Here is a 14,383-nt window from a genome sequence, read left to right as displayed (position 1 = left end):
GGATATAGAGTTTTGTTGATGCCGTTGTTTCATTTACTGCCAGACAGCACCAGCCTCACAACACTTCTTAATAAACATGAAAGATGACACTATTAGTCATATTTAAACATGTCGGATCCTTCTCTACTTCAATTTCATGAGCACATTCTGGTAGATATACTGTAAAACATATGCATTTCTGATAAGAAAAAAATAACACACACACATTTGTATAATTTCCTATAAACACTAGATGGTCTGTACGGTGCACAGCAGTATCCCGTATGCACCTCACACAAGCAAGCAAAGCACAAGAGCCATATGTGACTGACAGATAATTTGACACATATTAAAGAACTTTTTTTCTGTCTTTTTTAATCACTCCTAGTCTCTCTAGCCGGCTCTGACACAGTATGATTGAGTCCAGCTGCCGTCAGACACTTCAATCTCATCCATGTGACACTTTCCTGGTTCTAAACTTTTCTTCTCCTCTCTTTGTGTCCTTTTATCTAGCTACAGAAGCCCTTTCATGTAACATCCATTACATCCAAACCTCTCTGCAGAACCAAACCACTAAACAACCCACTTTTATTGTTACTGCTTTATAAATCAGACATTGGTTGGTTACTGTATTTATTCTTTATTGCCATAAAAATAATTTCCATAAGGTGTGGTTGAACCTTGTCACCATAGTATGATAATTGAGCAGGCTAATAAAATTAATTAAGTAATGTACAAATATCTAAAGGATGACACATTTGTGGTGGTGAGAGTCCTCTCTGAAATGCTTTCCTCTCACTTTTTTTACACCATGTCAATATTCCTATGACAATCTGCCATCTAATCTGTTGTTTTCACAGTCCCCACCATCCTTGACCAGATCTTTTATCAATCATCATTGCCATCACCACTCAATACAACATTTTCATTACACAGACAGAACAACAAGGTAGCATGTTATTAAAAAAAGCCCTTTGTTCATGGCAGTAATTTCTCAAGATGACTCCATTCCCATTTTATTCAGACTACTGCTATATCCAGGTAAACAATGCCCCCTTTGTTGTAATAAGGCCTCTTTATTCTTCTTAAGTTATTACAATAGGCTCGGCATTGGTGGACTGCATTTGCTGAAGGTAAAAGCTGAATAATATGTGGTTTTGTGTGGAGAAGAGAGTTGAGGGAATGCGTTTTGATCGCAGACAAAGGCCAAGCTGCACAGCGTTGTCCTTCTGTCTCTATCTTGTTAATGAGCAATGTTCACTGAGCAAGCCAGGCACTGTCTGCCTCAGAGAGAGACCTCAGATTCATCTCTCTGCGGACAATAGGTGATTGTGTGCGTGTGTGTTTGTACCTCGGAGAACCACCGTGTCTGTGCTAATTAAAGCAGTGGGAGTTGGAAGAAATGACTGTGAGCGCGCGTGTGCGGGGTGTTTGCATGGCGTGACCACAGATATGTACGTTAATTCTTAATGAGACTTTTCTGTGCCCAGTGAGACACAAGCATCACCATTCCTGCACTGACATGTTACAACAAAGGCCACTGTAGGACACACGCATACACACACACGCGCACACGCGCACGCGCACGCGCACGCACACACAAGCCAGATCATTACCATACAGCTAAAGCAGCGCACCATTAAATCAAACCTCCATCTACATCGTGTGTGTAGGTCGGAGAGAGCGTTACATCCAGACAGCCAGTGACTGAATCACTACAATCCTGGCTCATTTGAGAAAACTGAAAAAGTAAACAAGACTGTGGCTGGTTTTGCCACAAACGGCAGAGTAGGCCGCCTGCTTTAGCTCCTTCTGAATAGAGTGGTGTAAAAAAGAAAGCATGCATAAGTATGTATGAGGTCATGTTAAAAAAACGTGTTTCTCCCATAACCTTCTAATGATATAGATAAAACCCATGAAGAACAACATGACACAGTGCATTTACACCATGTCATGATTTACGATACACCCTGTGATTCAGTGCCGTTCTGGACATTCTGAAATGATCATTATATCATTTCCCTTCAGGCATTAATAAAGCATTATTGAATGTAACTTAATTTAAATCAGGTACGGGTCTTGGCTTTGATAGGCCATTGCAACACGCTGTTGTAGATCTACTAAGGTGCTTGGAGTCACTGTTCATGTGCATGACCCAGTCACCAGACAGACGGCATGACGTTTGATCCTGGAATATTTTAGGAGTTCATGCTCAATTCAACGGTTTCTAGGTGTCCAAACTAGCCCAGGTCATTAACCCTCCTCCACTGTGCTTGAAAGTAGGTATGAGATTTGTGCTGATATGGATTATGTGGTTTTCACCAAATTTTGTACCGTCCAGTATACAACTCTGTTTTGGTCCTTTGTGTCCAAATGACAAATCTCCAGGAGTCTTTTGGTTTGTTGAGATAAAACTTTGCAAACTTAAAACATGCTGCTATTATTTTTGAGAGAAGTAACCTTTTCCTAGCAATTTTTCCAAACAATCCATACTTGGGCAGTCTTTGCAGTTTCTCCAAGTATTACATGGTCTGATCTTGGGATGAACCTGCTGGGAATTCAGCTGTTAGGAAGACTGGCAACTGTTCTGAGAGTTTTTCACACGAGAAAGTTTTTCACATGGGCTGGATTGTTTTTTATGATGTCCTTGCTTGTAAAACCTTGGAATTGGAAGACGTTTTGTTTAGTTCTTCACATGGCCAAAAGGGTTTGTAGCACGGAAATGTGGACGACGAAAAAAGAAGAGAAGACATGTTGATAACATAATTTTGACGATGTTTGACATGAGTAAATAAGGGCTTTTTGGGCTGATTACTACCTGTCACTTTGTATTTGTTGCGTATCTCGTCCAGTTCTTTCTTTAGCTGTCTGCTATATGTGCTCAGGCGCTGGTTCTCTCTGATGGCACTCTTCTTCTCCTCCTCTTCCTTCAGAAACTTCTCTTGAAGTCTCTGCACTTGCCCTCTTTGTGCATCCACGTCCCCATCCCTTCTTGCAGACTCTTGTTTGGCCTCTTTCAGCTGCTGCTCCTCCTCCTCCTCCTGCGCGAAGATTGTCATGTGTACCTGCAGGACGGGTAAGTAAGGATAAGATGGGTAAACAAGTGACTCGTCCATGTGTTGTGTGTGTAGCCTTGTTCAGATCAAATACCTTGAAAAACTGTTTAAAATGCACTTAAAATATGGCCTCAAATGGACTCCAAAGTATATGTATTGACCAATCATTTATCATTTGACTATTTTAAAGCTTGAATTTGCTTTTATCAACGAGAATCCCTGAACAAAAACCTCATTACATATTTACCTTGGACTTAAGAACTCACAAAAGGAAAGGCAGTCGCTGTGGAGTTGGATGTTAAGTAGCTCACCCTAGAAGTACATTTCAAAATGTGGTTGGAATTGTTTGTCATGGGCACTGCAGATTGCATTTTGTTTGTATCTGATGGTTCAGAAATGGCAATGTAGTCAAGTCTACATATTGCGCTTTCCTGCAAATTAAATTGTGTTGATATTCAAAGTACTGTCGAGTTATGTTGCTGTCTTTGAGAATACAGCTCGAGTCCATATACGTCTGTTAAGGATAGCTGCTCGTTGCCTTTCTGAGTTCATCCAACATTCTTTTTAAGGGTACCTTAATATCTAATACAAGGAAAAAGCATTTATTTTGAAACCAAAATTAATAAATAGTTTAAATAATTTTTTTAATTACATTTCCTTCCAGTTTCCCTGAAAACTCTTCAAGTGTCAATTGCCCCGAACTGAGACAAATATACATGACCAAGCATCCATGTGCATCATTAATTATCGTATAATTATGTGTATTTGCATAATGCTAATGATTAATAATGTGTATATGCATAACCCATGTGATGAATGCAGATGAAACCATCAACGTATATGTCACTACATGACACAGACTCATTAAGCGTCCTTCCACAAGGAAGATGGCCACATGTATTAAACAAGACTTGACAGCAAGAAAAATACTACAGTCGCTGACATTTGTGTTTCGGAGATTACATTTATATGTGCACGGATATGATCTTGGAAGGAATGACATGCAGCGCGCAAATTATTGTGCAAAATTAAGTGTTACCACATCCACTTATGCATAAATGGCTACAGACACACACACGCACACAATACGTCCAAGACTGCCAGAAATGTTGGCACTCTGCCAGGCTACAGTCACCACTTTGAGTAATTTGAATATTTAGTGTCCCATTGAGCTCTTAATTGGAGTCAATTTTACCAGCTTTGGTACCGTTTGGTGCTATAATTAATGGCAAGGCTATTTGTTGCTGCCAGGCAATCACGGGACAATTGCATGAGTGGTTGTGTGGTGCCACTGGCAGACGCTGAAGTACTCCTATTTAGAAACTCCAACGTGATCTTCAGCTCATGGTCTCAGCATGCATAGGCAATATTTACAACATATCCATCTACAGTCTGAAATACTTTAGTTTACACCCACTACAGGTCACAGTTTTTTAGGTTATGCCCACACACAGTTTGTAACAAAAAAATGAAAAAAAAAAAAAACCCTAAAGGAAAAAAAAAATAAAAAATACTATCAACTTTCCAGTTTTTAAACAAGAATTGTTTCAGTTGCACGATTTCAGTAGCCATTATCCCGATAAAGACTCTCCAGGAGGGATCAGCCTGTCTCTGGTTCTGCTTAGTACTTCCAAGTCAGCATTATAACAATTGTGGACAGCGCTGGACACGTGGAAAACATTGAGAACACTAGATAATCTTCCAAGGAGTGGCCATAGCAGCAAGTTCACGCCAATATGAGACCCTGCAACACTCAGAGAAATAGCAGAAAAACCCAAGGGGTGCATGTCATACTCTACAGGCTTCAGTTAACTTGTAAAATGTTAAAGTTCATGGCAGTGAAACTAGAAAAAACACCCAAGTATGGCTTGTTTGAAAGGGTTGTCAAGAAAGTCTCTTCTTTCTTGAAAATATCCACTTCTGTAGTGTAGTGTAGCTGTATAATAAATACTGCAGCTTTTGGTGAGGTTATTTACCTAATTGTAAGACCTGATAAGGACAAGAAGATTTGTATTTATTGAAATGTAAAACCTTAGAAATGAAAAATAGAGCCCTTTCTTGTTCAGTATGGCTGTACTTGCACAACCACATGTCGCTGTGCAATCTATTCTCTGTACGAGAACCACGTGAATAAAAATCATTATTATGAGATATGTTTTTCTTTCTATGTGACGCCCTTGAGCTGCCAGTTGCTGCATATAACATTTATAGGTCCAAAGTCAGTACAATTAATTTCACTTTGTGGTCCAAGATCTTCTTTTTTTTTCTTTAGAAATAACTTTTACATTAAAACTAACAAAACAATCTCCATAATCGTACTGTAGATAATGTTATCAGATATTTTAAAAGAGAGAAAACAGCTGCTAACATAAAGTTATCTTTCTCACTCGTCTCCAACTTCCCTACGTGACCTGCCATTTCTACAGCTCACTTTATTATCTCGTGATTTGGCACAATTTTAGTTCAACGCCCTCCAGTTAAAGTCTGCAGACAGACACCCTCAAATATTTTAACACAACACAGACTTTTCATTGTCACATTGTGATGGTTTCTCTATAAATTAGAAGACAGGTTGGTTGATTACAATATACAGTATACACATATATATATATATATATATATATATATATATATATATATATATATATATATATATATATATATATATATATATATATATGTATATCTTAAATACCTTTTGTGCATCAGCCAGCTTAAGTTGTAAGCGTGTAACTACTTTGTGTCCCAGCTGGCTGCGATTGCTGAGGCGTCTACAGTGAGACGCAGCAGGTCTGTGCCTCAGATCCTCTTCCTCCTGACTTCTATAGGGAGGAGAGCCAACCGTCAGGTAAGGAATGGATCATCACAATTAACAACTAGGAAATAATTATACTAGAAAAAACTGTCTTCATTGCAGGAATTATTTGCATACAGTGTCTAACATTTCCCCCATACATCTTACTGTTAAGTGAATTACAGAGAGCAGAGAGGGGTGGAAGCAGATGAGAAGGGCACGAGAGGCGAGACAAGGACAGACAAAGGGATCAACACAGGGGGATGAGAGTTTTATGGACTCCGTTATTACCGTCTCGCCAGCTCTGACTTCATCTCAAAAAGAGCCTTTTCACACTCTGCAAGGCGTTCAACTTGCTCAGCGCAGCACTGAAACATACAAATACCAACATACACATGGACGTAAACTGTTGCTGCTGGAATTAAGCTGTTTTTTTTGTTTGTTTTTTTCCCCTTTTTCTTTATTGGTTAAAAATATAAAACTAACTGTGAGTTACATCTATATTATCTTTGATCAACTAGCTAGAAATCACTGAACAAACATTTAAATGTTGTAAATGCAGCAACAGTACCTCAATGTTTTCTGGTAATGATAATGAGCAAATAATGTAAGCATACCAGTCCAAACCCTACCTTGTGTTGCTGCTCTGTGGCTCTTGACAGACTGACATACTCCTCCTCAGAATGATTCTGCTGACAGAAGTCACGCTCCACAACCAGTTTCTATATGTAAAGACAAAACGAGTGAAACCATCATTTAAATAACTCAAAGCCTAAACTCAAACTCAAAACCTAAATGTAATTATTTTGGTCTGATTTGAAACAATTTAACCACTAGTACAGATGCAAAAAAGCAAAATGCCAAATATATATATGTAATGAACTATGTTTCAGGAGGTTAGATCTACTTTGGATTACTAACAAATGACAATGACATTGATGTGTCATTAAGAGACACATTATTATGTGTTATAGTGATTTGTGTATGGATTGGCACAGACCCACATGGCCTTGGTGTTCCAGGCACAGCAGACGAACAAAAATACAATAAGTTCAGCATTAACAATGAATACGGTTAAGAAAATTCAACAAGCAAATGTGTATAAAGAACTTCGTTATCTCTTCATAACTAATGGATATATCCTTGAAAAACAGAAGAGTACCTTTTTCTTTTTTTTTTGGTTGAAGAATTGCTTGCTGTAACACTCCACACCGTCTTAGTCTATTAACAACTGCAATATATGCAATATATGCAACTGCAATTGTATGACTAATTCAAAAGCAAGCATCTTTTCAGTAAGCTAAAATATTTTTTACTTGTCCTCTGGTGATTACCTTCATTCTTGTGATTTTTTTCCCCTCTGCAGAATATAAAAGGACCAAAAAAGCAATGAATTAAGATCCATTTACATTGTACAGAGTTTTATTGTGATGTTTTAAAATATAGAAAGTATTGCTTCTTCATTTAGATTTTATTGTAAATAGGGAATGAAAGCACCACTGATTTTAGGGTTAACTGAGCCCAGCAGTGACATGAGGTAGCGAATTAGCAGGACGTGAAGCTCCATAAGAACTCCTAACCTCTTGATAGGCGCCTCACAATCAAAGTCATTAGCCGGTGTAATAAAGGGCCTGAGATACAGCCATTCTTCAACAGTCTAACTCTTTTATAACCAACAGATTAAAGTTGATTGGATTAAAATGACATTCTGCCCGTCTGACCTTGGCGGCAGCAGTTAAGTTCATCCAAATTAAATTTCTCTGTAATAAAGATGATTAATTTGTTGTCTAACGTGGTAAATATAAAACAGAAAGAAAAAGGAGAACAGATGAAGTGACGCATGCCAAGGCCCCCATGCACACAAGCACACAGATACACACACATATATGCATGCATGCACAAACAAACAAAGGAGTATGCTCAGGGATGCACTCGTACAGCGTTGTTGCCACTGGTGAGCTCCTGGTTGCGTATGCAAGAACATATAGGAAAACAAGCAATTTGATCTAAACACACTCATAGATGTAAGATGTGAACTCAGGAACTATTCAGCATGATGAGGTCTGTAACAATTTCCTAATAGAAGATCTATGCTAATGTCAGGATTTATGTGTCTCATATGTAAATGGTGTAGTTGGGACTACATGTTTGTCCTAACCTGCTGGATGAGTGTGTCCATCTGCTCCTGGAGGGATCGCGCAAGGTTTTTGAAATGGTCCCCTCTTTGTTGAGTCTCTCTCAGTATGTTCTGACTGGTCTGGAGGTCGTCCGTCAAAAGGGCAAAAGCCTCCTGGGAGATCTCCCACTGGCCGACCTTCTCCTGGTGCCTCCGCTCCAGCTCAGCTAACTCCTTCTTCAGTGAACGAGTCGCTGATTCTGACTCGCCTTGCTACCAATCGGAGGTGATGAATAAGCAGAATTTCAGAATGCAGATCAACTCAAGATTAAAGTGACAGTTTGCTATAAACTACGCACATCTCAATCAACTCTCATCCACCTGCTGCTGTGAAAATCGTAGATCCTCCTCCAGAAGTTCCACCTGTCCTTGTACCTTGTGAACCTTTTCTATTGCTGTGAAGTACTTTTGTTTAAAAATTGCAGCAGTTTCTTTCTCTTGCTGAATTTTCAAACTGGCCTCTTCCAGCTCCTGCCGAAGGACGTCCATCTCAGTGTCCTGCTCTGTCAGCTTCACTGACTTTAACCTAAACGTGACAGAACATGAATGCTTTTTATGTCAAGGGCGCTTATTTACAAGTTCATAGTTTATTTTTGAAATTCTAGAAAAACAGGTCAATATAGTTTAATGTTAAAACAACATATTCATTTGTATCCAACTAGTGTTCAACCTATTGTAAAGAAAAAAAAATCCCTGCCTTGTAAGAGTACAACCATGCCAATATAATGTATACAATGATTATTCTTTTTTTTTTCATTAAAGGAAAATCCAAAGTTTAATATGGTGAGGGGACTTTTATTTTCTAGTAACAGATTCATATCCAGGGCTTTTCCTTATTTTCAAATGAACGGCCATATGGCTGAGTCAGTCAGCCGAAGCGACTGCAACAAAAGAAAGGTTGGGTCAGAAACCAGAACTGATCCTTTGAAAAAACCAAATCATGAATGCACTTTACATTAAAATCTACGTTCATCATTGCTTCTACGTATCATGGGAATATTCTTATAAAACATGCAGCTCAGTGAGAGCACTGGGGCAATGTGGGTTTTCAATACCCAAGGAGACCAAAGAAACCAACCCCATTGCTTCTGAATATAATATATGGAAATGAAATGAGCTGATAAACAATTGTGTGATGGAAAATTTAAGTCTCGAAAGAAATTAATCCGGACCTATGAAGTTACGTTGAGTTAATCAGGAAAGGCTACATAAAAATCGCTTGAAATGGATTTAGACAGACTTAACTAAGCGATAGCTTGGTCATATCCATCCATGACATCTGCAGTGTGTCTATAGTCCAATATAATGCTTAACTCAATGGGATTGTTGTTTTTCTTAATTTTGTCTGTTGTCCAATGGTGATATGATGATTTTAAACTAACAATGTGAAGCTTTGAAGGCAGCTGCAGGTGAGGAACTGCTGTGCCCTGTGAGGGGTTAAAACATCTTGGGCAATCCTTCACTCCAAAAAGAAGAACTTCTGTTTTAGTAGAGGAAAAGAATATAAGCAAATGAAATAATAGTAATAATAGTAATATGGTGTGATGTAAATCTCATACTAATGCAGGTAGTTACAGTAGCAGCACTTTTTGCCCATTGTTTCATAGACTTTACTATAAAAATATACATGAATGACTGGGTTTTCATTTTCTCAGATGCTGGAAGCCCTTGTGCTCTCACATGCACCTTGCAACAGAGCATTTGGCATGCTTTGTTCATGGATGAGAAATTTTAGAGCTAGAGTTAGTAAGTAAATAAAGTTGATAGACTGTGAGGCAGCTGCAAAATTTATGCTTTAGTGCCAGGCTGCCTGCTTGGCAGGCACAATGCAAATGTCTTACATGGATTAAAAAGTGAGGAAAAAGACGGCATTGCGAGTAGTTTGGGAAATACTTTTTCTTTCTTAACAATGGTTAACTTCCTTTGATGTAAACTTTGACTCATATGACTTTGCAAAGAGTTTAAATGGAGAAAAAAAGGTTTATAACAGGAAAGAAATGGGTAAACATCATAACTATATATCTGTTTACTTAGTGGAATAATAGTAATTAAAGCTGCAAGCAGCGATGAACGGGCCCTCGCACTCACGGCCACCGCCCCCCATAAGCATATCAGAAATGACACCACCCACGACTTCCTATGTCAAACCATTCAAAAGTTATAGCAGAAAAAAGGGACAACCAATCAGAAGAAGGGGCGGGGCTAATTCAGGCCAATGAAGCTTAAGAACTCATTACAGAGTCCCATGACACCACCCACGACTTCCTATGTCTAACCATTAAAAAGTTATAGCAGAAAAAAGGGACAACCAATCAGAAGAAGGGGCGGGGCTAATTCAGGCCAATGAAGGTCAAGGACTCCATAAAGAATCTGATGACACCAGACACGACTCTCTATGTCAAACCATTCCAAAGTTATAGCAGAAAATCGGGACAACCAATCAGAAGAAGGGGCGGGGCTAATTAAGGCCGACGAAGCTCAAGGACTCCATACAGAATCTGATGACACCACCCACGACTCTCTATGTCAAACCATTCAAAAGTTATAGCAGAAAATCGGGACAACCAATCAGAAGAAGGGGCGGGGCTAACTAAGGCCAACGAAGCTCAAGGACTCCATACAGAGTCCCATGACACCACCCACAACTTCCTATGTCAAACCATTCAAAAGTTATGGCAGAGAAAAGTATTCTAGGGGGCGCTGTTGAGCCGTTAGGCCACGCCCATTAATGCAAACCATGAAATATCAAATTTATCGCCAAGTCTGTATTGCATGCCAAATTTGGTGACTTTTGGAGAACTATCAAATATGGACCAATCAGATTTCAAAATGGGCGACTTCCTGTTCGGTTTCGGCCATGGCTCCAAGAGACTTTTCTTTAAGTTGTGCCATGATACAGGTGTGTAGCGATTTTCGTGCATGTACGTCAAACCGTATTGTAGGGCTTGAGGCACAAAGTTTTCCGGGGGGCGCTGTTGAGCCATTTTGCCACGCCCATTAATGCAAACCATGAAATATCAAATTTATCGCCAGGCCTGGCTTGCATGCCAAATTTGGTGCCTTTTGGGGAACTATCAAATATGGACCAATCAGATGAAGGGGGGGTGCGCTTGTTGGCGTCTAGCGTCGCCACGGTAACACTTTTGAAAGAGAAGAGTAATGCGTGTAGTCGCAGGATGGAGACGCACATTTGTACGTATAACACATCTGGGTTCACGATACGGTTCGGGCCGTATTAATTCTTGAAGGAATGGCTCATATTGCTCCAAAATTACGCGATTAATTCAGAATGTTCAAAATGGCCGACTTCCTGTTCGGTTTCGGCCATGGCGCCAAGAGACTTTTCCTTAAGTTGCGACATGATACAGGTGTGTACCGATTTTCGTTCATGTACGTCACACCGTATTCTGGGGCTTGAGGCGCAAAGTTTTTTCGGTCTGAACCAACCAGATGAAGGGTGGGCGCGCTTTTTGGCGTCTAGCGTCGCCACGGTAACGCTTTTGAAAGAGAAAAGTAATGCGTGTTGTCGCAGGATGGAGACGCACATTTTGATGTATAACACACTTGGGGGCACGTTACGGTTCGGGCCGTATTAACTGCCGAAGGAATGGCATAAATTGCGCCAAAGTGACACGATTAATTCAAAATGGCCGACTTCCTGTTCGGTTTCGGGCATGACTCCAAGAGACTTTTCTTTAAGTTGCCCCATGATACAGGTGTGTCCCGATTTTCGTGCATGTACGACAAACCGTATCGTGGGGCTTGAGGCACAAAGTTTTCCGGGGGGCGCTGTTGAGCCATTTTGCCACTCCCATTAATGCAAACCCTAAAATATCAAATTTTTCGCCAGGCCTGGTTTGCATGCAAAATTTGGTGACTTTTTGGGCACGTTTAGGGGGGCAAAAAGGCCTTCCTTTTGTCAGAAAAATAATAATAATAAAAAAAAAAAAAATAATACAAAGAATTCCTGCAAATACAATAGGGCCTTCGCACTGAAGGTGCTCGGGCCCTAATTATAATAAAAAAGTATCTCATGCTGTCAAACTATTGAGATTTTTAATTGCATTCAATCTCATAACTTTAAATGATAATGATGAACAACATATAAATCACAATTTATTTTATATTGTAATTTTCTGAAATAATATCCAAATTAAAGCTGCAAGCAGCGATGAACGGCCCTCGCACCCTTGTGCACGTTCAGGCTGCAGTGGAAGCGCTTGTATGACTTGCATGTAGATTCTTCAGGCCTGGACATTTAGCGGATGACACCACCCACGACTCTCTATATCAAGTTATGGCAGAAAGTAGGAACTATCAGATATCGACCAATCAGATGAAGTGGCGGGGCTAATTCAGGCCAATGAAGGTCAAGTAACTCAAAACCATGTCCGATGACACCACCCACGACTCTTTATCACAGCCTGTTCAAAAGTTATGGCAGAGAATAGGGACTATCAAATATCGACCAATCAGAAGAAGGGGCGGGGCTAATTTGCACCAATTATGTTCAAGGACTCAAGATTGACTGAGAAAAGTAACGCGCATATTCGCAGGATGGAGACGCTCATTTTGATGTACAGTATAACACACCTGGGTGCACGTTACGGTTCGGGCGAAGAAGCGGCCGAAGAAATGGCATAAATTGCGGCAAAATTACACGATTAATTAAAAATGGCCGACTTCCTGTTTGGTTTCCACCATGGCGCCAAGAGACTTTTCTTTAAGTTGCGACATGATACCGGTGTGTACCGATTTTGGTGCATGTAAGTCAAACTGTAGTGTGAGGCTTGAGGCACAAAGGTTTCTAGGGGGCGCTGTTGAGTCATTAGGCCACGCCCATTAATGCAAACCATTACATATAAAATCTTTCACCAGGCCTGGCTGGTGTGCAAAATTTGGTGACTTTTGGGGCACGTTTAGGGGGGAAAATAGGCCCTCCTTTCGTCGGAAAAATAAAAATGAAAAAAAAAATTCCTACAGATACAATAGGGCCTTCACACTGTAAGTGCTCAGGTCCTAATAATATATTTTTTTATGTCAATGTTCTTTTATTTAACCCTTTTTAAGCCCTTTATCTAATAAAAATGTATTTTATCCAATGGATATTTTATCAATTTTATCCAACTCATTTAAAAAAATACATGCTCACTCACAAACACAACTGGAGAGAAAAACGCCACCCAGACGCCTACAGCAGCTTCTATCAGTGTAAATGCTGTGTAAATGCCGTCCACTGAGTCGGTGTCATGAACGAAGAAAACAACCCAACTGGAAGTTATGAGTCACTATTTTGAAAAAAATAAATAAAAGCAGCTTAACCTTCTGAAAATACTACAGAATTTAAAACTATAAGTTACCTGAAGTCCAGCCAAGGTGGTTCCTTGAAAAAAGCCATTGCAACGGCTCTTGAGACTTGTTATGTTTCAGATCTGGTCATTCATTTTGCAGTGTTTTACTCATAAGGAAGCAGCTTTATGTTAAAAGTGTGTTGTGATGCTTTCCTGGATAAATAATGTGCTACCATGATAGACTTTCCTGTTGCAATTTTGACTCTTGCCCATATTAAAACATGCGTTTACTTTAGTTAAATTGTTTCTCTGAAACTGAGTGTTTCCTGAAGTCGGGGATTCGGGCTTCATTAAAATACCTTGCGTGGTCAGCGATCACCTTTTCTAACACCATTGACGTCCCCATGCATGAAGGCATCAACTTTGACAGTGCATCTTACTTTGATTGTTACCTAATAACATATGCAAAAGCCACCATCACCTTTTTTCATGCTGTTAAAAAATAAAACATAAAAACAGATCAAAATGCTACGCATAAAATTGCATGACTAAATGTCCCTGACAAAACACAAAAATACACTCATATTCTGCTGCGCTACAGTAACCTCTGTCATTATGACAGGGGGACCAAGGAAGTGAAACCAGCCTTAATCCTGGCGTTACACTTGGAATCCCACCATAGCTCACCTCTCAAGGGGAGAGGTTGAGAAAGTTAAACCCACTCTAACACTCAGCTTGAGTTCATCCACGTTAATCCCGTTGTAATCTGTCTCAGAACACGAGGGTTTACGACTAATGACAGCCAACTAGTTAGATTTCAGCGGTTCACCGCAGCTTGGTTTAACCGTGGATTAACTGGGCCTATCTAGGACTAACACTGGATACAAGGTAGCATGACTGAGTGGAGAACTTGCTCATGCAAAGGGAAAAAGAGACAAAAATCAAACAGGAGAGGAGAGGAGAGGAGAGGAGAGGAGAGGACACGGGAGGAAACGAGAGGAGAGGAGTCATCATCTGTACTTCTCCATCTCTGAGTCAAAAACTGAGCTACCTGTGCACATGTATGGTTATGTGTGGGTTGGTTAAA

The 14,383-nt window shown here is 39.9% G+C and overlaps 1 protein-coding gene across 1 annotated transcript in view; it reads right to left on the bottom strand.

Moving 5' to 3' along the window:
* LOC133423757 (polyamine-modulated factor 1-binding protein 1-like) overlaps positions 1 to 13,702 on the bottom strand; it is a 39,740-nt gene extending 26,038 nt beyond the window's left edge. Inside the window, exons 1-7 of the mRNA XM_061714066.1 lie at positions 13,656 to 13,702; positions 8,381 to 8,531; positions 7,988 to 8,218; positions 6,462 to 6,551; positions 6,121 to 6,197; positions 5,731 to 5,857; positions 2,798 to 3,044 (exon numbers count right to left, since the gene is read on the bottom strand). Of these exons, the coding sequence (XP_061570050.1) occupies positions 2,798 to 3,044; positions 5,731 to 5,857; positions 6,121 to 6,197; positions 6,462 to 6,551; positions 7,988 to 8,218; positions 8,381 to 8,531; positions 13,656 to 13,702 (970 nt within the window). The remainder of the gene's footprint in view (positions 1 to 2,797; positions 3,045 to 5,730; positions 5,858 to 6,120; positions 6,198 to 6,461; positions 6,552 to 7,987; positions 8,219 to 8,380; positions 8,532 to 13,655) is intronic.
* Between the last annotated feature and the right edge of the window lie 681 nt (positions 13,703 to 14,383).

The sequence above is a fragment of the Cololabis saira genome, chromosome 22 (assembly GCF_033807715.1).
Source record: "Cololabis saira isolate AMF1-May2022 chromosome 22, fColSai1.1, whole genome shotgun sequence".
Taxonomy (NCBI): Eukaryota; Metazoa; Chordata; class Actinopteri; order Beloniformes; family Belonidae; genus Cololabis; species Cololabis saira.
The sequence above is the reverse complement of the archived record's forward strand: the minus strand, read 5'-3'. Positions and strand labels throughout refer to the sequence as shown.